The sequence below is a fragment of the Sinohyriopsis cumingii genome, chromosome 9, assembly GCF_028554795.1.
Source record: "Sinohyriopsis cumingii isolate HCF-2022 chromosome 9, ASM2855479v2, whole genome shotgun sequence".
Lineage (NCBI taxonomy): Eukaryota > Metazoa > Mollusca > Bivalvia > Unionida > Unionidae > Sinohyriopsis > Sinohyriopsis cumingii.
The window spans coordinates 121,078,245-121,104,422 of NC_142969.1; the positions used below are offsets into that span (position 1 = coordinate 121,078,245).

Consider the following 26,178-nt stretch of genomic DNA (forward strand, 5'->3'; position numbering starts at 1 on the left):
TTATTTCTCTATACTGTGTCAATGTTTAGTTTCTGGCATGGTGTTAGAAAGATCACGTATCCTTTCTAGTGTGTCCTCGGGCAACATAGTAAGAGATTTTACCTATTTTGGACAACAGGTGTCACTTTGCTTCAAGACGAGGAATGTTCTGGAGAAGGCAAGGATGGTAATCTCTTTTCCCAATACTGTTGTATCCCAGAAGGGTCAGCAATTATTGACAAGCTTTGGGACGAAGTGTAGAAGTCCATCTAAATGTTAACGCCCCAAGGCGATCATCAAGTCTGCGCAAATAAAAATACCATCAATCCGGTTTATACGACTGATTGGTTCGATTTTTACGACATATGACCTGTAACACTTAAGAATCGCGTCGGTAATTTTTCATCGGACATGGTTGTAAAATCTTGTGAAGATCTTGTTGCCAATGAACTATTCTATTATAAACATCGATGCCTCTTTGTCACACAGGAATATAAATCCGTAGCTTTCGTATTGTATCTTTAAAAAAAAACTCAGATATTAAACTCTATCGTTACCTCTCTCTCCAAACAATAATTGTGTATACTATTTTTTATGTAGTTTTGTCAATATTTGTGATCGTAAAAAACGAGACAGTAGAACCAAAAGATGCCTTTGTATTAATTATTGACTTTAGACTTTGATTAGACAGTAGTAAATTAATAATCTTGAAGGGAAATGTATGCACCATGGAATATTTTGTAATTCTTGACAAACAAGTTTTTTTTTAAATGTTTAATTAAGAACAATGAATTATACAAAATTCCATTTTATCTAATGACTGAAGATTATTCTTTATTTGGATAATCCATTTATGATTATAAAATTCAGATTCCGTGTTGGTCAAGAAAATCCTGAACAGTTGATTTGATGCAGTATTAAAGTAATGGTAGGGGACAGTACTGAGTGGACAATATTGTAAACATTTAATACTGCCCCCCTCCCCAAAAAGAAACAAATCTTCTGAACTGATACAAACGATACAGCTGAGAACAAAAATGTTAATATCTTTTTTAGCCTGACGTCAGCATTATAAAAGTGAAATCTAATCGACTGTTCATTTATTTTAATTAGGAGACGCGTAGCTTATAGGCTACTAGTGTATTATAGCTACTAATGAAAATAATTATATGGATGTAAAGGTAATGTGAGTGGATTTGAATATGTAATCCGAATGTGTAGTTCTTTCCTAAAGCTAAAATCAAAATTAAACTTTCAGCACATTGGTCGTGCTTAGTAATACCTAATATTGTATATACTGCTGTATAATTACAACATGTTAGGTGTATGCATTTATTTTTCAGCAACCTGCCTGAACAGTGTTTAAAAAAGATGCAACTATAACAAAATCATATAATAAATGATCAGGCGATTATACTGTTTCTGTAGAAAAAGAACATAAATTGTCTTGCCTAATTCTAATTTTTGGAGGTAAAAGAACATTTGTAGGTAAAATTCTGAAACCATTTACAACTATCTTTTGTATACCTATATACCAGTAAACACTTGGTTTTTGTCTAGTCAAAACACACAACTAAGTTACAATTACATATCCATTTATAATCTGCCTTTATATATAAACTGTGTTTTGATAAAAATAGATACAACCTTTCTTTTGTTGAATGACATTGTTGGTCTGTCTACTTCTGATACTTCTATTCATGTACTCTCCAATGTTCTTTGATAGCACCTGTACTAATCCCTTATTTCATGTTTATTACACATGGATACATTGCTTTCAAATAAAGAATTAAAACTAATAAACGGATTGCTGCATGTGAAATTCCTGATTATATTTGTTCTGCAACTGTACAGATATTTATGAACAATACCGTGATCTCCGACTTTAATAATATCAATGAATCACACTGGTTCAGCGAGAAACTATTACCATTTTTCAAGCTTGTTGATTTCGTGAAATTTAAACCAACTGAATGAAACATCCTTCCAGAAATCGTTCTACAGACCTGTAGGAATCGGTTTAGGAAATTCAATCCGAAAACAAAAATATCTATGATCTTTTTGCATGTTGGAATTAAGAAGCTTTTTCTATAAAGCTGTATTCAAAATAGGTCATCGTATCCAGTTTGATTTTAAAGCCCACACAAAAGTGTCATCTTACACCTCTGTTCGCGTGGTTCACGTCTCGGGCTCGGTTAATGTGGGTATGTGAGAATGCTGACAGTAGCTTCCCGTGGGTCGGTGGTTCTTATCGGGCTTTTCCAGGGTTCTTTCTCCACCAGTTATATTGCCGCCATATATAGCGCTATCCTGCGCTGAGAAATGGCGTAAACCGGAAAACAACAACGTCAACAGCAACAACAATGCTCACAACAACCGTGGTTGGGAGAATTCAGTCATAGATGGGAAGCATAAGAAGGTGTAAATGATGTATCATTTTTGTTAGTAATCATTTGCATACTTTAATGTGCAAAGAATAATGCATGTAATATCATGCAAGATATATGAGAGAGCATGTTCAGTTTAAGCCGACAATTTTCAAGGATTAATATGCTTTACATTGATACGGGAATACCTTTTTAACAGTAATATCGAAGACAACAATATTGGGTTGAATGTATAACATACATTCTCTCTCTCTCTCTCGTATAAATTTGTTTCTTTTTGTACTATTATGGTTTTATTTTCTTCATAGAAAGAACTTGAAATTCATATTAATAATCCAAGTATACTTTTAAGTTATTATTTAAATGCATCTGTATCAAAATCTTTGTAAGGTAATCTGTGGGATGGTACCCTGACCCACAGCTATCTGTGTACGGGGTTCATTCAATATTTTTAAAAGAAAGAAAAGTTTGAATTCGTAATTAGCGATATTTTTAATTCTGAAATCAGTTGTCAAGTGCTAATACTTACTACTAATTTCTTAATTTAATTGAATATAGGATTCCTATTTGAAAAATAAACCCTGCCCAACCTCATCGAAAACAAATTTTTATTAACTTTTATGAGTCATCCTTGGTGGACTATGTGGTTTTATGTTTGACTGTATTATAACTGAATGGACGTACATACTGTATCAGTCTTACTTGACTTAATTAGATATGTTTTATGAGTGTACCTAAATAAAACTTATTATTATTATTATAATTATTATGCGGATATATATATATATATATATATATATATATATATATATATATATATATATATATATATATATATATATATATATATATATATATATATATATATACGCTATCACCAGAGAATCATCAATACCTTTTACAGAAAGGATTGCTTTCTCCATCCAGGTAGAAAGTGTTTCCTCCATCAAGGCAGAAAGGTGCCCTGGCATTCCTAATCTTACAACTGGTCTCTTATCATAACGGATGCTCAAGAGACTAAACTGTATCCAGCCGTAGAGGAGTATTTGGGACAAGTTTATGATTTCATGTAGGTAGGACGACTTAGCGACTCATAGTCATCATTTAAAGTTTGGAAAAAGAATCCATTGTTTACACCTACACCTGTGTGCTTATATCCCGTCTGAGCTGATAAAGTAACATTTCAAACTGAATTAAATTTGGAAGTTTATAATTAAATTTGTTATTATTATTTATGAAATTCACTACCAGTCATGCATTCATTCATATTGTAAATAACAAGGGCATGCTAACTTTCGACAGATGTTTTCAGAGATATTAGAGACATTTCCAGTGTAGAATCAATTTCATCCTCATGCATATATTTTTTTAACATTCTGCGCTACCTTGTTCACTATTGTACTCAACCTTGATTACCACATTGCACTATCTTGTTCACTTTAGTGCACGACCATGATCACCGAGGAAGGGGCAGAAATGGGGCGGGGACTCTCTCTCTCAACCCCAACCTTAAAGAAATGAGCGCGTAATAACTGGAACGTTTTCTAGAGTAAGTTTTCTGTACAGTTATGCCATTCAAAGTATGCCCTGTAAACACTTTTATAATGTGTGAACTTCTATGAGTTCCATCCGACAGACATCTTGCCTACTTGTTTAGGCCCCGCCCTCTATCGATATTGCGTGATCTGCTCCAGTATAATGCACTGCATTGTTAACAAATGTGCATTATCATGTCCAGTTCGTGTAGATGTTGAAGTGCACTTATAGTTTTAAACGTAGTACACAAGAAGTGCACTTTGTGTTAGGCGTTTCTTTAAGGTACATATCGTGACGTGAATCATATATCCTAGTTTCACCTGGAGATGCTATGCCAGTGTAGAGAATAAAACAACCTGCAGCTTAATAATGTATGAACCATGTTATGTACGATGCGTTACGGTAATTTTATATTATGAATATCGATTGGTGCAGATAAACTCATAATTTGGCCCCTCGGGCTATGAAAATCGGTTGGTACAAATAAACCCATAATTCGGCTCCTCGGGCTATGAAAATCGGTTGGTACAAATAAACCTATAATTCGGCCCCTCGGGCTATGAAAATCGGTTGGTGCAGATAAACCCATAATTTGGCCCCTCGGGCTATGAAAATCGGTTGGTACAGATAAACCTAAAATTCGGCCCCTCGGGCTTCCAGTGATAGGGACAGCCCTGAGCCTATTACCTGTTATTGGCTGATAATGACTCTTACGTTTAGCCGTGGGGCGTATTTGAATACTTTAGCAAAAACAGAGCTAGATAATATCACTAGCCAGAGTAACTACGTTTGATTCCGGTAACACTTGCTATTTATAATTAACTTATTCATTCGCCTCAAAACAACAACTATAACAAAACAGACTGACATGCTTTTAGCAGAATTTGAAGTGTTAAATCGGCATGGAATTTTGTAATGCCGAATGTTTAGACTATTGTGAAACGCTGAATGTAAACCCGTCTATATTTCATCCACCTTTCCTCCATCTCAGTGCTGACCACAAATTTCTGTTTGAAAATTCAAGTTCGTCCAGAAAGGAAGTATGAAGTATTTAGGAAGTATCATAAAAACCCAACGGCCATAAAGGGCTAATTGTTTCTCAGGTTTCTTATATATCTTATTATCCTGTCCTATATTTTGTAAAAGTATATGTGCTATAGTTTATATATATATATATATATATATATATATATATATATATATATATATATATATATATATATATATATATATATATATATATATATATATATATGTTTCATTGTTATATATATTTAATTTATATTGTGCGCTTACCTTTTGTCCATGACTGTAAGTCGTAAATATTATGTTCGTTTGAGTTCAAGACCAGTCCTATTTACAATCAGATTAGGTTTTCTGTTGGATTGCTTCACATTTGTTTACGACATAGGTCAGGTGAAAATGGGAATAAATAAGGATTTGATAAATAAATAATTGATTCCTTTTTCGATTAGTCTGTGTGAATCTATTTGTGATAAGAGTTTATAGTTGTGTTCTTAACATCAGATAGAATTCAAGAGGAATTATTTATTTAAATAGTCATTGCAACTATCATTTACTTTTGGATTAATACAGTACTTTGGAATTCCGTGGACTCATTCAAATACATTCTGGACTGATCACTGTGTTATATCAGGACATTTAAGATTATTGAAATTAATTCAGAACATTCTATATTTTTGGACATTTAAGATTACTTGGAATAAAATTCACAATATTGTAAGCGTCTTTTAAATTTTCATTTTGTAAGGTAGGGAAATAAATTGCTTGTTGATTTTACCTAAATTGCTGGTTTCACTTTCTTTCTGATACATCTTGTAGACCGAGAGTCGTAACATCTTGCAAAAAATAAACATTGCCCACTAATGCGTACATCAAAAAAGGAAAAATGTTATCAAAGTCACATATTTATTGGCCTGTTAGTCAAGGAGCGCTGAGTATTTTGGATGAAATTCATAATTACGTCGAGACCTCAACTGAATTCCACAGAGTACCACTGCCCCTATCATTCCGAAGTTGAACCAACACTGACATGATCATTACATTGTATTTGTAAACAATGTCCACGTGTCTAAAGATGCACAGACTTTATACTGTACTGAACTTATTTTCTTTTAGGGAAGAGTCTATTCAACAGAAGAACGGTGATCATTTATTTCACATGAAATGTTGGTAAAATATGAATTCATTTAGGAGATATTTTCATGCTTGTATATTATTGTACAGCACCGGAAAGGCTTATGCATAAACAGCAAGTCAAATGGATGAAGCATCGGGGCAAGTTGATATCCATGCCCTGCGAAGTTGTGTACACCATGTGCACCGTTGTTGTTGTTGTAGAGTTTAACGCCATTTTTCAGCACACGATAGGCTATACATGGCGGTCAGTATGAATGGTGGAGGAAGAACCCGGGAAAATCCCAGAAAGAACCACCGACCCTCGAGAAGGTACTAGCAAGCTTTCTCACATACCCACATTGGCCGAACCCGAGACTGAACACACGCAGACAAAGGTGAGATGGCAGTGATCCGTAACGGAGAGCGCTTTAGACCACTCGGCCACTCGGGGCCCCTCCATGTGCACTGGTTTCAGTTTTTAACGTTGGGAGGAAGAAGTCGATAAATGACAATCTTCGACATTGTACTGCAGGTTAGATCGGTAAATATTTATTAGGAACCTACAGTTTAAAATTTAGGGGGTGGGTCTGTGATCCTCTTCCCCTTCTACACAATTGTGTAAAGATAAGACGTTAAGGCAAAGTTAAGCATGGGAAGGCAATGTAGATCATTATGGACCTATTTTCTGCCTTATATATAGTGTAGTCAACACTAAAGCTATCTGCTGCCTTTATAATTTTAAATTTCACGAAAAGCTGCGGAAGTACATGAAAAAAAACTTATTCCCTAGATTGTACTGTCATTACTCGCTTACACCTGGAGTCCAACGGCACAATGCACAGTTCCATATCTGCTGTCATATAATGCGACAGCGGATCTGGATCTGTGCAGTTCTGTTAGAAGTAATCAGTAATACAAAAAATAAAAGAAAAAAGAAAGAAAGACTCAGATATGCCGGTGCATTATGCCACGGCAGATCAGGCTCTATGTTCTTTGTAGTTGAACTCGGGCTTATACTTGAGTACACACGGTAGGCAATATCGCAAACCTTAGTAGTGTAAGGGAGGCAACTATTACATCTTCAAATTTTCGTGCAATGCAGAAGTGATCTCATTGCGAGTGCTCTTAACGAAAATCATTATGTGTCAACCATATTTTCTAGAAGCTGTAACGCTTATATCAGACTGCTCGGGTCAGCTTTTTATATCATAAAATTGTATTATTAAGTATATCTATATCCATTAATAAGTTACAATGTTGATATATACTATATTTCAAGTAAGCATCATGTGATGTGAATATAGGACAAGAGTTTTCTAAAAAGGCTTGACTAAGGTCTCACTGGATAGTTTCGTATTTTGACACCCTAATTTTTAAGGTAGAAGGCATGGACCTAATTATCACAAGCCTAGCATTAATAAATTCACACATAAGCTAAATCTATAATGTGGTTTAGATTTACTTTGAGTTAGGCTTGGAAATAGGTTGGCTTGTTGGTGACTGCCTGTCACAGTTAGATGAGCATTGGGGATCAAATGCGTAACTTGGGCTGCAAATGAGCTGCCGACTTGGCTTACGTATTTATGTGTGTCTGCTACAGAGGTAAAAATCTAGATGGTAGAGGGGTGATGAAAAGTATGCTAATTTGTTATAGTACTAGTGAACTTTATTCATGCATAAGGCACATACTGATTCTTTTAGCTGCCTTGTCACCGAAAAATATTCAAAATAGCTATTTCTTGTCAAAAATGAATGTAACATTTAGGGGTTGGTGGCAGTGTTGGTTCAGTATAAAAACCACCAGTTGCATCAGGAATTAACCTGATTACTGCAGTCAAAATCTCACATGTATGCTTTCTACAAAAGTCATTAGTTTGTTTTTATTTGTATCTTCAGTGTAAAATTATTCTCATTTTTCTGTCATTGGTCATTGTCGGGTGAAAATTCACCAGATAAACTGTCCAGTGAGACCTAACCTAATTCTTGATTACCTTGTGAAACCCACGTGACCATCGTTTACGGGTTTGATGTGAAATGTAACCGAGTCATTGAACTGTCCTTATGTTGGAGTAGTTACGATCTAGCATTTTACAGAATAGAATTATTGTTTGTTATTAAGCATTGATAATAGTCTTGTCAGTCGTGGAAAACAACAATACTCCCCCCACCCCCCCGCTTCATTTCAATTCATATTAGTGATGGTTTGATTCAAAATATGGAACTGAACCGAAAATTTGTGGTATGTATCTGGTGTTGATAACACAATTTTATATGCTCCTGAATTTGTAACTTCACGTGCAGACTGTTGATGGATATTAATTCAGCACTGGTAAATGTTAATGCATGTCTTTAAGCTCTGTTCCATGTCTTCAAAACCAGTACTTGTACAGATTATATTTTGCTTATCCTTTCAAAACAAATGTTTTGTTTTACAAGACGGGCCATTATTTATCGTACAGGTCCTAGGTATGATTATTTGCGTCCTTGGAAAATGATGAGAGTACATTTTTAGTGCAAAACATTATGCATAGTACAACCTAATCTTGCACGACAGAGTATACTATCTTTCAAAGCATATGAAAGGCATAAGTTCTATTTGCGACAAAGGGTGCAGTTAGTCTGCCCCCCGCCCCCCATTTAGGCTGATATTTAATAACAAGGTATATGTGCAGGATTCTTCAAAAATATTTTAAAATGAAAAATGGAGAACATAATTTTGAAAGCTTTTTTAGTTAGAAAGAAAATAAAAATAACAAAGTTAAGTTATATATATATATATACTCATATCAAAACACATACAGTGATTTAAAGAAAACCGTCATTTGTTAGTTTATTCTCTCCTTCTGTCTGCAGTTTGTTCCATATTTATTTATCGCTCCGTGTATATCGATCATGCGAGATATAAATCCTTGTTAGTACCACTAAAAAAATAACAGTTAAAAAGCAAATCAAAGATATCACAAAACTGTTTCATTATCATTGGGAAAAGTAATTACAATGCATTACCTGGTAAATCTAGGACAGAATATTGATACAGTGTATAAGATTATATATTATGAAATTCAAAAGCTAAACAAAGGTCATTTATGACTCGGGAAGAAAGCATATAGAGTCTATTGCAAAAGTTATTCTGTATACAAAGATAATGTTACAAACGTAAACTGGTCAATACCAAGATCCTTTATCTAAAATGAAATCATTTTTCCATTCGGAGATGTCATCCCTTTTCCCTCATTCGTGTGATATGATGCTGCATTACATTTCCAGTCCCTGTAGACGAAAGAAGAACTGTAAGGATATGGAATTACGTATCAAGAAAGACTATTTGTCTCGTTTTTCTCGCTTGTCGGGCGAGTGTTTTACATTATCGTCTGCAAGAACTTTATTGAACATAGTGAATGCTACATCTGTAGTGAACTATAAGCCAGGCTCCTCGCTAAAAATTTCATAATCTATCTATCTATCTTCTCTCTGAGTCTCTGTCTGTCTGTCTGTCTGTCTGTCTCTCTCTCTCTCTCTCTCTCTCTCTCTCTCTCTCTCTCTCTCTCTATATATATATATATATATATATATATATATATATATATATATATATATATATATATATATATATATATATCCTTGATTGAATATGGATGCTCGGTATGAGGGAATTGCAATGCTACTAATCTGAATCAGATTATGAAATTCCCCAAAATGAGTCACTAGAATTATTACATGGAAAGACAATGTATATTTAATAATATAAAAAAGTGTTGATGGGAATTTCTGGCCTCCACTGGGCCCGTGAACCCCAACCCCGTAATTGCGGAAGTTGCTTGGACAGTGCTTGCTTCACCACTGTATATACCATAATACTAGTATGGTTACATATATAGAAGTTAGACTGGTTCATATATGACAAGAACACATCAGTCATATGTCAATTCCCCGTCCAAATGTATTTTAGGAGACAAATGGATTTGTCGAAGATTTCATATATAGGAAGTTCCTATTTACAAAGTGTACATGGAAGTGATGGGCATTATGTGTGTGCACTTGTTTAATAAGGGTCATGACATTCTTGCTATATTAGCGTCTGGTGATACGTGGAAGGATCAATATTTTTATAATATTTATAGATTGCATGTATTTAGGTGGATCATTTGAAACATGAACTAGGCGTAAATAATATATCTATATATTTGGTCATAACAGTTGTGACAGTGAAATATCATTTTAGTTTTGTTAATTTTTCTAAGGATTAGTTAGAAATAGACAAAACTACATGCGTTTCATTTCGAGCGGGTGGAAATAAGTTTGATACGGCGTAGGAATATCGAGGCTATCAGGACAAGATTATGTTCCTACGCCGTGTCAAATGAGTTCTTTCCCTGGACACGAAACGAAACACTTACCGGTATGCGGTTTTGTATTTATTACGTATCCACTTTTTATTCACACGTTCTTTTAAATATATTTTACGATAAACTTAAAAAAATGAATTAGGCATTTTGCCATTTATGAAATATAGTTTACAACCCTATACATGTACATGTATTTAACCATGGCTAAACCTATATAAATTGTGCAGTTGCGTCATCGGTCTGTCTATTTCAAATATGGATTTACTGTTGAGCTTTTAATTTTTCAAAATATTGTATGGGACGTATGATTGGATTTAATCTGCATTATAGTTAAGTGAATGTTTTTCTTACTAACAGCAGAAAGGGCGAAGAGACACATTGTGGGAGCTGTTCATTTACGAAATAAAAGATTTTTTAAATAATTTTCCATCCAAAATACACGTTAAATGCTAAACCAAAGCCTCTAACATCCTGAGATTTTTCTCTAATTGGGTTAGCTTATTGTTCCTTTTTTGACAATTTTTCTGTAAATTTTCTATGCGTTTTATTTTTAAATCACTTTTCGAGGTCGTCGCCCACCCTGCTGTTGTTTCTTAACCACAACTTTTATCAAGCCCTATACGATATCGCGACCGAGGATCATGTACATCATTTGTGATAAATCCTTGTGGGGTAGCTTGCGCACGTGAAAAGAAATATTTAAATTTAATCATATCCAGATCCCCTAAACACCAAGTCTGATGAATATTTGGCAAAGTATGTGTATCGATTCCATTAAAAACAACTAAAATATTACAGTTATCTCTGATCACTTTGGGTATTTGTGTATATCGCTGTGTAATATAAATCACATCCGTCTTTTTTTTGTGTGTGCCTGCCTCGAGAAAATATCAGAGCTGGATTTGGTTGTTTATCCATCATCATATCATCGTATACTACGAGATTATTAATAAATCCATCGAGGTTGTCCACGGACTTGTGGTCTTGGAACCCGACTTAGTATCCGACTTGACGAGCGAGATCAACCAAGACCGGGAGAGCATCCAATAAATGCGATTGATCAAGCATGTCACGTTCATGATGTTGCGTATAGGAATCAAAACCTACAACAACGACATATTGCAGATGTGAAGTTGATTCACTCGTTAAATTACATAAAAAATAAATCTCTCAGAGAAAAACTTGATAGCTGCCTAGTAAAATCCGCGATGAAAGGTAAACTAGTATTAGGGGTCGGTAATTAATCACCCGACTATTATTATTATTATTATTATTATTATTATATCGGTTTATTATAGCCCGAGAGGATTTTGGAAAGGTATAGCAGCGATTAGTACACTTGCTGGTGCAGAAAATGTGACACGTTCTGTTGCTGCAAATTGGTTAGCACGACAGGCAATATGGAAAAGTTTCTACCAACACCTAAAAAAATTCAGTGCTCACATTTTGATGCCATTACTCCCAATGAGGTTCATAAAGCAGATATTTTGTTTTTACCACATAGTACATTTTGATCACATCGAGGTCAGTCTAGCACATACAAATATGCATGGACTGTCGTTGACGTTGCAAGTTGATATAAAGAAGAAGAAACACTATCAACTAAAACAACAGCTGAAGTTGCATCTGCTTGAACGAATTTATCAACGCGGTGATCTACGATGGCCACAACTACTACAGGTTGATCCTGGCAAAGAAGTTTTAGGTGCAGTATCATCTCTGATGAAAGAACATAACGTCAAAATCAGACGAGGACATACTGAAATTCATCATGATCAGGCAATCGTTGAATGATTTAATCGAACACTTGCTGAGCGATTATTTGGATATCACTATGCACAAGAAATAATTAAAAAAAGACAAGAGATATCGTGAATAGGTTGCAAGACTTCCAAGTGTAATAGCTGCGTTAAATAATGAAACTGCACACGCAATGTTTATGAAACCCATCAATGCGATCACAAAAAATCCCAAATACCATTACAACGACATAATTTTTCAAAACAACCAATACCAGGTAATGTGACCATAAGATATTTATATGAACCTGATGAACTTGAAAATGGTATATATAAAAAACGAGCGACTGATCCTATTTGGAGTGTGACGACACATACATTTCCAGCGAGGTAAGATACACAGGTATACTTGCATTTACAGATTAGATTCAACTGCTCCTCAACGTTTATTTGTACGTGAACAATTACAAGTAATTCGTGAAGACACACAATTACCACTGCGTTCACTTTTGTGAGCTAGCGCCTTGACGTCGATTACTGTACATTCAAGACAGGTCAGCATCACATTTTCGCGTGTGTGACCAAGACTACTATTAATCCTATCTACGGTAAAATGTTTTGGATTATTATTTGCATATTGCCACAACATTACTATGTTACAGTTTACACAATGATTATTATTCAGCGTCGAGATCCAAGTCGCGCTTATTATTTTTCATATTGTTTATAACTAGATAAAAAAAAATTCTTACTCTATCATCGCTATTGCCAGCGATGGTTTCCTGAGTTTGATTATTATTTTCTGTGAAAATGATAACCCTCCGCAGCTGAGATATTCTTCTGACTCAAGACACTGCGATATAAGCTAAGTTGAACCATTTGATGCGATCATCAACAATCCAAATATTTGTATCAGAAATAGTTAATCCTTGTGACGAATGAATCGTTATAGCATATCCTAACGTCCATGGAGTTTTGTCCATCGTTCACGTGTTTTAAACAACACTCACAGGAACTAAACCAATATCATTTAATACAATATTTTTCCCCCTTGTTTCTGTCAAGGAACCTGGAATTTCAACATCAATATTCTGTCGTCGCGTATCTGCTGGGCGATAACAACTGGTACAGGTAGATTTGAAAGATTTTCTTTATGTAACATAAATAATTGTTGTTGAAGTGTATAAGGAACAATCTTTCTACTTGCAGCTATCAAATCAGTAGGTCTTCACACTTGCAGAAAATCATTTATAGTAGTTTCTGGAATTACAATGCGTATTACTTCATATTTAATCTTATCTGGTTGTATTCTGATGAAATTTTTAAGCTCTCTTAATTTTGGATCAAGCGCTCTATAATCATCAGCTATCTCCTCAAAATAATCCACACATGTTTTTAGCCATTTATGCGGAGAAAATCCAACAAGGGGTGGTGGTTGACCATGATCGCCACACACTATCACAGTAGTATGTTTCTTCAACAGCCCATCAAGAATTATTTTTAATGTCTCCAGCGACACTGTGTATATTTCATCTCAGATAATAATCTTTGGAATATATTTCTCGCCCATTTGTCCATGTATCTCCATTCCATCAGAACAAGATGTGATATGTATGAGATTCAACTCCTCGTTCGTTCATTTCTCTGGCGAGTCTATGTGTAGGTGTTAACACAATCATATCAACAGAGTTTAAAGAATTCCGACAAAATAATTTAATCGTATGTGTTGTCTTTCCTGATCCTTCCGGTCCGTTTAAATTAACTGTTGTATGTTTCGTTATCAATGGTGCCGATGACGCTGACATCTGATTATTTTCGAGTTAAGTATTTTTACACTCGACATCGGCTGTTTCTTTATAGCCGTGTAATTGTTCTGGTTTTATTCTCCATCCACCCCATTACGATTTAGTGTCAATATTCAGTTGTTTCAATTGGTTTATATGTTTCTTGTCGATATAAAATGAATCCTTTGCTACTCTGACAGCGAGTTTAGGAAATCTGTTCATCATCGATAATAGATTTATCGAAACGTACGCGAGCATTAAAGACCTTAAATGAATAAACTGCGGTGATTCACCATCAATATAACTCACAATTGTACCTAATTTAGTTCCATCTGACATCTAAGCTGTTTCTCGGTTATTATAGGTATTTTTTATTCACTGTATATCCAATCATAAAATATAGTTCAGCATTGTCGATAACTAATCGACAACATCATTTATGATCGCGTGATTCTCCTTTTGTGAACTTACCGATTATTTTTCTACCGAGATCTTTAGCGAGTTTATTTTCGTAATCGATGTTATCTTCATCCTCAAAATCCAAAAATCGTTTTTTCTCTTCCGGTAGCAAATTTATTTCTGTGATTGACACGATATTATTGCTTCACTCACTGTTAGTGATATTAGTATTTTTACGTCAAACATATCTCGTAATACTACTACTGGTGCCCACATTTTTTTTCTGAAAAGTGTTTACCAAACCAGACATAATAAATCATGCGGAGATCCTTGGTAAACTTAATTCTTGCGAATCCGGTTATATCGAAATCTGGCAAAGGTCCATTTATCGATACTCTGGTCATATCGTGTATTAGATGTCCAAATCGGTTATAATATTGCGAACACTCTCCCATTTCAAGAAAACTTCATGGATAACACGCTGCATATCAACCGAGATAACATCCTTATAATCATATTTGGTATTCCACAATCCACCGTGTCTGTATTTGACACAGCTTGATATTACATCTGTGATCAATAATATTTATCGGAGCTCCTTTCGATTTATATTTCGATTCGTACAAAATATCTTCTTTTATTGTTTTACCATTAGGGGAAATTTTAGTTTCTTTTCCTGAACTACGATGAATAAATGTTTTGGTGCTGACACTCCCTGCTGTAATGCTAACTGACATGTGAATAACCCAGCAGCATTACTTTGAATACTGTCTGTGGTCATTGTCAACCATGATACTATTGATTTACCACCATGACTCAGAAAAGAAAGTAACCGTTGTTATTTGTAGATCGATGGAGTCATTACTGGCATCCACAGTGAAAGTTTTGTTAGTATTATTTTACCAGCACCAATTGCATTGGGTCGCCAGATTGCACCATAGTCAGTAACTTTTCTGACAAGTACCACGGTGTGTTTAGCGCCAAACATAACTTTTCTAACATTTCTACATAATCCAAATATATGTGATTGTAGAATCAGACATGAAAATTTTTCTTCTCCATATAACATTGATCTGCGTCCTGCAAATCACAAGTTGTAATTTTTATTCATGCAACTTCATTTCCAGCTGCATTCATTGTCAACTTATTACTCTCAGGCTGATCAGTGGTATCCTTTGCAAGTATCAGTGACAGACCAGCTGACCTCGAGTAATCATCGGAATATATTGCCAGACCCAGTATCGTCGTGGCAACATCAACATTTTCGAGACACGATTCAATAGTTTTTCCGTCAATCATGTTTGTGGCACTGTTAAATAACGCCATAACACCATTGTTAACAAAACCAGGTCGATCTAAAAGTTCGCATGCTGTATCATCTGCCTTAGAAAGTCTACCGTCGATCTCAGTGAATGCCTCAGCGGGTAATAAATATCTACTTGTGTCCTGAACTTGCAACTCAATTCTTCTTCGTGCGTTAGGTACACGTGAGTCATAAGAATAATGTTGATAATCATCAATAATAGTCAAATGCGGGATACGTTAAAACATTATTTATATTTGTTATCGTCTAACACGAAGACCACCTCGTGCTCTCAGACTAGCAGTTCTATTTTTTTCTTCTTCCGAAATGGGTACACCAGCCCACTCTGCTAGTTTTTGATTTGCAGCTTGATTTATTATGTTACTAATATGTGCAGGCATAACTTCAGTGCTGGCCAATTTTTACTGGCTGCGGTTTTCGTTGTATTAATCGTGCTAGTCTGTCCTTGATTGCCGAGAATGCTTTACTAGCAACATGACCAACAGTACCAATACCTTTATCACGAAGTAGTATTCATAGATAATTGTTTTGCAATCGGTATTGCATTTGGGGCTATCGTTCTGAATAGACCCTGAACAACATCACCGAGTCCACCGTAGATTGCTTTGTATGTTGGTAATCGCGAATTTATCACCCTGACCATGATCTGTCCACGTTGATCATTATGTATAATCATCTTATTTTAGTCGTTGTATCTAATTGCATACCCTCAATCAATATGATAATAATCAACGATTTCATCGATAAGAGACCGATAAATAATAATGTCCATGACACCATCTGTAAATAATCGTTGACAAATATCAGCTGTTTCATTAATAATTTCTGGGGAATTATTACCGGCTCGTCTTCCACCAGTGAAGATTTCTAGTTGTTCTACGTCGGTAAGGACGTTACTGGGACATGGAGTAATAAGACCACTTCACTGGTACCTGTACCAAAACCACTCCCGTTTGTTTTTTCTTCCTCATTACGAGGTGGTCTGAATGGCGATTGTCCTGGCGGTAATATATCTTTTAACCTCTTTGACTTGTTTCTCAAAATTTGCAAATTCATCTTTATATTTATCAGTGATTATCGACATACCACGGGATTTTCGAAATACAAAAGGAACCCAATTTCTTTCTAGAACACTGGCGGTGTTTGGATCTAATAATTGATCACGATCTGGATATCCTGAAGCGGCAACCTCTATAGTTCTCTCTCTAAGTAGTCTACGGCCTTCCTCGGTAAACTGGGCTGGTGGTATTGGTTTTGGTTTTGATGCAACAACATCCTTCAAATCGCCAACCTCCTCATAAATTTTGTTAATACCCTCAATTACTTGTTTTATTTCTTTTGTAATTGAGGTAGAGCTGCAGCTATTTCAGCTGGAAGTTCTTGTAGAATCTTTTTTTAAATTATTTTATAGTTCTTTCTGCTATTTTTCCAGTTGCTTTAGCGGTTTGCTCCAACGGGGGAAGAATATCTTTGGTAGCCTTTGTAACAGGTTTAAATAATTGTTCTGCGCCTTCTGCAAATTCCACCCGAGACTCCTGAAGCGCATGCAGTTGTCGCTTGATAGAATCACTGACCGGAAGATATTTCTTAATTGCCTCTAGTCGCTCTCGATCTAATATAGCCGTGTAAGATTCCATTGATGGCATACAATTACACGTTATTAATAATTTAATTACGCACAAGGTACCCCACACGGATTTATCACGATAAATTTACATGATCCTCAGTCGCGATATCGTATAGGTTTCGATACAATTTTTGGTTAAGAAACAGCAGTAGGGATTACGACGACCTAGAAAAGTGATTGAATGAACAATGAAAAAGCACCCAAAAAAATGTACACAAAAAACTTCAAAAAAAGTAACAATAAGCTAACCCAATTAGAAAAAATTCTCAGAATGTTAGAAGCTTTGGTTTAGCCTTTAACGTTTATTTGGATGGAAAATTGGAAAAATCTTTTATTTTGTAAATGGACACCTCCCATTGGTCTGTTCGCCCTCCCTGCTGCGTTACTTCTCAAATGAAACATAGGTTTTGGTCCAGTAAGTGTTCTTTTTTCTTAGACTATGCTTGCTGAATATACACTCTACTTCGAAGCAACGTTCAGGACAAATTTTACAGACAAACGGTCATTAAATACATTCCCGATTGCACTGGAACCTCCTTCATTTACATTACATTCAAACTTTCTGTTTTTATGATTTCAATTAATACAAGAAATTATCGATGTATTGAACTTAACGTGATATTTTAAGCAAAGAATTAAGAAAAGAAAAAAATATTGTGCCTTTCTAAGAAGCTAGCAAACTTTTTAATATTCATTTGGATATATTTTAACAAGATAATTCTGAACAATTTTGCAGTATTGATCTGCATTGCATTCTTTTATTTTCTACTTTAACAGTCTCAAGAATTTAAAATGCAAACATGTATTTCCATCTGTGTGCCAGTAATCTCGAGAACATCTTAACTGGATGTACTTGTAATTTGGGTCAACATCAAAATGGTTGCTGCTCTGTGTTATGTCCACCTTTATGTTGCATTTTTTCATCATTTTTATCCTTAGATTTACAAAGCTAATTCGCTTCACCGGTTGTTTTAATAGACAAACTGTAAGTCCCTTAACCTAAAGTTGCTCCTTAAAAAGCTATAATTGCGCAGACCAGTTTTTGAAATTCTGACTATGAAATGAAATTTAGCTGTGTTTGGTATTTGAGATGATTCACCTTGCTGAATGTTTCTTGGCATTTAAACATGAGTAGAAGTTTTCTCCGACATTTCTGACCATGCCATCAATCTTGACTGGACCCGCTTAGTCTTTCTTCCTTTGTAAGGATTAAAAAATAATTCAATATATGATTTTAGCCGCGAAGTACTTGCTCTGTCTGTGTCTGTGTCTCTGTCTGTCTGCCTGTCTCTCTCTCCTATTTGATGTTACTTTGCACAATACCTTCATCTTAGAACTCATTATCAAACCTTCTGTCCAAGATATTGTTGATACTGTTGTCCACCACAACAAACTCTAATATTTCGACCTAGATACGGTGAAATGTGCATAAACTGCTCATTGCTGCATATCGTGCACTTTCATGACCTTTAGCGACAAAAAGTGCCATTTTCAAAATTAAGGCTGCATTTTCTTCAAATTACAAACATATGTTGACATTTTTGAATAATTAATAATATATAGCAACAAATAATTTATGATATTTTATAAGTGCTCTATTATTTCATATTTTAAGTTGCAAAAGTATTTCCAGGCTGTTTATTTTAGGTGTGCGATACGGAATTGCAGACCGAACATCTATATCGAACGCCGGATCAGTCATGTAAGATTAAATGAGTATGTAATAAATGGACAAATTGACCAAGAACCTGGGGTACAAGCTAATATAAACAGAACGATTGAACAGTTTCGATTGTTGCTCCAGAAACAATAGTGATGGATGGATGAATTGACAATCAGACGCAAAACACGTTGAAGGAGACGCTTTTTCAATACGAAAAAGGCACAGACACATACGCAGAGATATGCATGTAAATTCAACAGGATATCAGTTCAGTTCATTCTTTATTCCTTCAAGCGCTTTCCAATAATCGCATGGACGTCCTTCAAGTAGTCATATCATACTTAATTTAAAAGTATTTTTGTAGATAAGTGATGTGACGTCATTCCTATGCCAGTTACATAATTGTGTGATAGGGCGAGATATAAGAAACGTCTTGAACTCTATCTATAACATTTGTGTACAAAAACACATCCAAAACAAATCGGCCATAAACGTACATATATGCAATGCACATTATGTTATGAAAGTGTATCAATGTATTGATACAATGCATAAAGTGATCCATACAAATTAAAACAACTAATAGAAGTCATGTTATGAAAATGTGTCAGTGTATTGACACAGTTTTCAAGAAATTTCTTTTTTTTCTTTTTCATAAATCCTGAATAACCAGTTAGAACTGTTTAGGTCTGGTTGTAGACGGTGTTTGAAATAAAGTTTATTTTCTTCTCTTAAATGTTTATTATCAGTTAATAATCTATATAAGTAATACCTTTGAAGATTGCACCTGAACGGTTATGCAGATGTCATTAACTTTGAAGATTCCACCAAAATGGTTATGTAGAGTTCATTAACTTTGAAGATTCCACCTGAACAGTTATGTAGATGTTGTTAACTTTGAAGATTGCACCTGAATGGTTATGTATATGTTATTAACTTTGAAGATTGCACATGAATGGTTATGTAGATGTTATTAATATGAAGGTTCCACCTGAACGGTTATGTCGATGTTATTAACTTTGAAGATTCCACATGAATGGCTATGTAGATGCTATTAACTTTGAAGTTTCCACCGGAATGATTATGTAGATGTTATTAACTTTGAATATTCCACATGAATGATTATGTAGATGTTATTAACTTTGAAGATTCCACATGAATGGCTATGTAGATGCTATTAACTTTGAAGATTCCACATGAATGGCTATGTAGATGCTATTAACTTTGAAGTTTCCACCGGAATGATTATGTAGATGCTATTAACTTTTAAGATTCCACATGAATGATTATGTAGATGTTATTAACTTTGAAGATTCTACATGAATGACTATGTAGATGTTATTAATATGAAGGTTCCACCTGAACGGCTATGTCGATATTATTAACAGTAAAAATTCTGAAGTCTTCTATTATCGTTTACTGTCTATGTACTGTCATTATCTTTATTTACTTCATTTTTATCAGACCTATATAAAAGGTTTCACACGTCACACATAACAGTGCATACATTATTCTTTGCATTGCAATCAAGGTCCTGTTTATATATCTTACCATTTTTACATTTAACTGAGTTCGTTCTTTCATATTAGGAAATGTTTTGCATCTACTCGTACCACATTTGGTTACCCAGTCCTTTCTTTCAATTAAGTTAAATTTAGGAGATGGTAAGAATTTGAAACTTTCGGTTGTCTCCTACTAATAACAATTTTCATTCTTTCCCAAAAAATTCTCATTTTATCACTATGTTGAGGTAATTGCTCACTTGCTCGCACCATCTTGAAGATAGTGTTCCATGGGTTATAAGCTGTAATTAAGGGAATTAAATTTGTCAATTGGTTAATATGGCGATGGTTATCTCCCTTGATCCATTTCGTTTTCGCTTTGAGTAGTTTTAATTATAATTCTGAGTTTGTCTGTTCTTGTGTACGTTTGTCCTTAACATCTGTTATAATTTTTGATGCAAGATTAAAATGAATATCCACTGTTATATGTTTTACATGACAAGATTAAATATGGAGACATTTAAGAGTACGATTTATTTCACTGTAAATATCAGTTAAATATGGGTACGAGATAATTGACGACTACGTCCAGTAAAGGGATACTTATTTCACACTCACTGCTTGGGTAATTTTATCAGTGGATGTTCTGGAGACATATATTTATTCCGTATTGTGAAGCAGTCATCTAAAATTCATTGATCAATAGATCCCAAAATTCGTCAAATAATGTCTCTCCCAAGTACCTCAAGATTAGCATTGTACAAGTTGGAATAACTTTGGTGCCCATAACCGTCTCTTTTTCTCTATGAATTAATCTTCATTAAAGTAAAATAAATTGCATTCAAGCTTAAGGGACTCAAATATAAATTATTGAGTGCATTTCTGTCAGCAGGATTCTTTTTTGGGCTGGGGGGGAAGGGTATTTTGGTGTTTGGGTTGCTTGGCCAAATAATGTAAAAATTCAAACATAGTAAAAGGTACATCTAGAGTACTAATATATTAAGTTTATAAAATTTCATAGAGATATTTTGAAGGATATTTTTGGTTTTTCCAAGGAAACAAAGGTGTGGATGATGGATGGATGGATGAACACTCAACTGTATAAATACAGGAAAATGCTGAAACTGAAAAAAAATTAATAGCAAAAGGCGCATGTCAACATTTTTTTGTAGTTATGATCCGAAAACGAAAAGAGGAAATGACAGATTGACGAATGAACAGCCAAAGGGACAAAACTGTTGAAAGTGAACAATTCTGAATAGCAAAATGCACATATACATTATTAGTTTAATATAATTTTGGAGGTATTCCCCGGAAATGAAAATGTGAAGGAGGGTCTGATGGAACCCAGTGTTATATTCCACACCAACTTTGCTAAGGGATAGAATTTGCCAGATTTATTTTGACAGATTATTGTTTACACGAAACTTCACCTTGTTTGCAACAGACGCTATTATGCAGTACCGAATAGGCCTAAGAAAGCATACAATTTAAAAAAATCAAGTCACCACCCTACTACACTTTCATTTGAGTTATCTTTCTCATCTAAAACGACAGACGACAGATATGACACATTTTGATAATACTTACATGCGTGGATGATTCACTCATCAGACTGTCTGTTTGAAACGACGTTTCCAAAAGTTATTAGTTTGAAATGGGAGTCGAGGCGTCTCTACATCTGGGAATGTCGTTCTCCCGCTGTATTTAGGACTTCTCTCGTTGGATCTTAAATCCGATTTTACATACTTATCCCACAATGAGGCAGATTGATCCATACGCCATACTGGAGGGGTGGCTTGTACCTAACAGGCAGAACAAGTGTGATTTCGTTCCAAATTCTTAATTTTTGTGTATATCCTTTTGGAAAATATTTTAAATGTGAACACAGTGCAGTGCACTAGGCCAGACTTTGTTGTAAATTTAAAATAGCTAGTTTCAAATATATTACATCATGTGGATGAAAAGTGATGATTATTGTCTTGGTATTTTAATTCATTTTTGATAATAATAGAGATACAACCAAATGCGTCACATTATATAATGATAAAAATAGAGATACAACCAAATGCGTCATATTATAACATGATAATAATAGAGATATAACCAAATATATTTGCATCACATTATACTATTATAAGATGAGTTTAAGAAAAAATGTAGGATTAACGACAAGAAAGAAAAGTTAACTTTTACAGGAGGGAAAATCCAGGGCCTGGTAATATAAATTGGTAATATAAATTAGAGCTGTTTGATTTTTTTAAAAACAAAACAGATTGACTTCTTGTATGCGCATGATATTCTGTTAAACTTAGTTCAGACCGATCCATTCAGCTTTTTACTCAGAAACAGCTGAAAAACCTAGTCCAGACCGATCCATTCAGCTTTTTACTCAGAAACAGCTGAAAAACCTAGTCCAGACCGATCCATTCAGCTTTTTACTCAGAAACAGCTGAAAAACCTAGTTCAGACCGATCCATTCAGCTTTTTGCTCAGAAACAGCTGAAAAACCTAGTTCAGACCGATCCATTCAGCTTTTTACTCAGAAACAGCTGAAAAACCTAGTTCAGACCGATCCGTTAGTTTAATACTCAGAAACAGCTGTGAAAGAATTTCCAACCCAAATTGCGTGTTCTCTAAAAGCAAGATGATAACACACACTACGCATGATGTAGCACAAAGTTATAATCAATGTTTCGGGTATATACGAAAATGAAATATTAAAAAATAAAAACGGTAGTAAATTAAATGAAAACGAATGAATTCATATACCGATGGGAAAATACAGTGCTTAAAAAACACAACACAATAAAGTATTGTTGTAGACCTTACCGATGGTAACGGTAGAGAGTCAACTGCTGAGGGTCTGTGTGACTTGTCAAACTCTTTTACCTCTGTTAATTAAAGCAGTCAAATTACAAAGTAGGCAATGCACTATATATATATATATATATATATATATATATATATATATATATATATATATATATATATATATATATATATATATATATATATATATATATATGAACATAGCGACAACGGTACAAGGAACACTATGCAAAAGAAGAAATCTAGGATACATGTGTGTGTGTGTGTTTGTGTGTATGAAGGTAACCATATAATGCTATAAAATCAGCGTAATTTTAAATTAAATACTGCTTTGTCTTCAGCTAAGAAATAGTAAGATTATTACATTAGTGATAGATACTTTCAAAAACAAACACAGATAATTATTTTTAATGAACAAAATTGTTGTATTTCCTGATATTCCAATTAATACCACCTTCTTTGTTGTCATTAGTTCCGATTGAGCTTAGAAGAAATATGGAATAAACATGAAGAAGCTAACATACAAATATGGAATGTACATGAAGCGGCTAATATACAAATATAGAATATACATGAAGCAGCTAACAAGCAAATATGGAATATACATGAAATGGCTAACATACAAATATGGAATATACATGAAATGGTTAACATACAAATATTGAATATACATTAAGCGGATAACATACCGATTTTTTTATTAATGACTGAATGGTTATGCTGCTTACCGGGCACGCCGGAGATTTCAGTCTGCGGCTTCACGGTAACGCGAGTCTTTGATTTCGAGGCAGGATTCGATGCACTTGGTGTAAAACTGAATGGAATTGGAAACAGTTAACACATAATTCGAAATGAAACGAACATTATATGACTTTTTACAATCTGTACCTTCTTTCCCAACTATGATACAATTTGATAGTTGTATTCATCCAGTCTAGAAGTTATGCTAAGAAACATTTAAAACAAAATGCATCACTTATTTGATTCATAATTCATAATGTATAATTTACTTAGTTATAATGTAAAACGCATTTAATTCATTGTGTATCATGTTCTTAATTCATAATGCACCACTTAATTCTAATGTATCACTTATTTAATACATAATTTATCATTCATATATATACTCTACCACATACATGCAAAACCTAGCGCATTGTCGATGGAGGTACTTGTTTGTAAATTATGGGTACAAATAAATGATCTATAATCTTGAAATATGACCCTTTAATATTAATTTTCAATCTAGTATTTTTCTTCAAAATTTATTAAGACTTCGCAATAACACCTTACAAGATTTGACTGACTGTGTTGACAAATTGTCTGTGCAAAACAGACAGTACCAAGATGTATGGAAAGAATCAGGATGCGTTGAATAAATTCATGAGGTAGCTTCAAAATGCATTAAGAAAACCCATTTGTTTTGTATGTAATTTGAAATTACTACAACCTTCTCTTAAATCTGACAGCTCTGACACGACGAATGGTAACTCCAACAGATACCACGATGACAACACCGACAACACTCCCCACCACCACAGTCACTACTCCACTATTTGTCTCTATCCATTTAGAACTGTCTGATTTCTCGGTCTTCCCTTGATCTTCCGACACATTAATACCAGATCCATTTGCGGTATCTACATATTGCGCCACGCTCATGATGTTGAAAATGTTCCAACCTGAGCCTGAGTTGAAAAGAACACACCTACTCAAAAACATATTGACAAATAATAATGGTGCCGACTTGATTTTACCAGCAAATATTGAGTCTAGGTCATAATGTTTACTCCAGAATGTAACACTTTGTACGAAGCCAAATTCTTGCTAGACTAAAAAGTTAAGGTAATTTCTCATAATTAGGGCCTATAAAGATATCGAAACAGACCTTAACGTTTAAGGGCAATACGTTTCTTGTTAATTAAGAAATTCTTGTTAATTAAGCAGAAAAGAGATATATAAGTATAAAGAACGAAAATATACATTTCTCTCACAGCTTGGAATAGATACTGTTTTACTTTGACAAGAACCAATAACTCCTCAGTGCTGAGATAACATTTGTGTTCTTATAATAATATGGAGGAGTTTAATGTCTCAAATATTTGATAACGTTGACGTACCTAAAATTTCCAGTGTCAGATTTCCATGCGAATCTGCAAGCAAAGGAAGAAGTTCTTGAGCCGTCAACAGAACCTTTACTGTCTTTGCTCCAGACATGATGCCAGAACTGCCACCAGTGACCTTGGTTGAACTGGTGTTGGTAGTTGTGTTGTCTATGGTAACGGCGTATATATGTGCAACACAGGAACTGAAATGAAGACATTATTTATTCTAATATGAGAATAAAATGAGGTCGTTAACACAGATATTTAGAATATTTTTGAGATATCAATTTCTTCTGGATTGATACTATCATTTGAGATGATATCAATTTCATCTGGATTAATACTATCATTTGAAATGATATCAACTGCATCTGGATTATTACTCTCATTTGAAATTATATCAATTTCATCTGGATTAATACTATCATTTGGAATGATATCAATTTCATCTGGATTAATACTATCATTTGAAATGATATCAACTGCATCTGGATTATTACTCTCATTTGAAATTATATCAATTTCATCTGGATTAATACTATCATTTGAAATGATATCAATTTCATCTGGATTAATACTATCATTTGAGATGATATCAACTGCATTTGGATTAATACAATCATTTGAGAAATACGCAAACAACTCAAAAACAATGGAAAAGCGTTATCCGGTTTCTAGTTCTAAAATTTATTTCACAGTATGAGATCTGGAAGTATTTGCTTTTTTCGTTGCTTACATTCTTTAACAAAGTAATGAGACCAATGTGAACATAACTGCTGAAATCTTGAAAGTTGAAACTGTTTCGGTAGAGAGATG

General features: G+C 34.3%; 1 protein-coding gene across 1 annotated transcript in view; it reads right to left on the minus strand.

Annotated features, from left to right (window-relative positions):
* Positions 1-8,855: 8,855 nt before the first annotated feature.
* Positions 8,856-26,178, minus strand: part of LOC149792618 (cadherin-23-like) — a 90,223-nt gene continuing 72,900 nt past the window's right edge. Inside the window, exons 21-26 of the mRNA XM_089969593.1 lie at positions 25,378-25,565; positions 24,708-24,945; positions 23,986-24,071; positions 23,258-23,319; positions 22,016-22,230; positions 8,856-9,311 (exon numbers count right to left, since the gene is read on the minus strand). Of these exons, the coding sequence (XP_089825719.1) occupies positions 22,036-22,230; positions 23,258-23,319; positions 23,986-24,071; positions 24,708-24,945; positions 25,378-25,565 (769 nt within the window). The 3' untranslated portion in view covers positions 8,856-9,311; positions 22,016-22,035. The remainder of the gene's footprint in view (positions 9,312-22,015; positions 22,231-23,257; positions 23,320-23,985; positions 24,072-24,707; positions 24,946-25,377; positions 25,566-26,178) is intronic.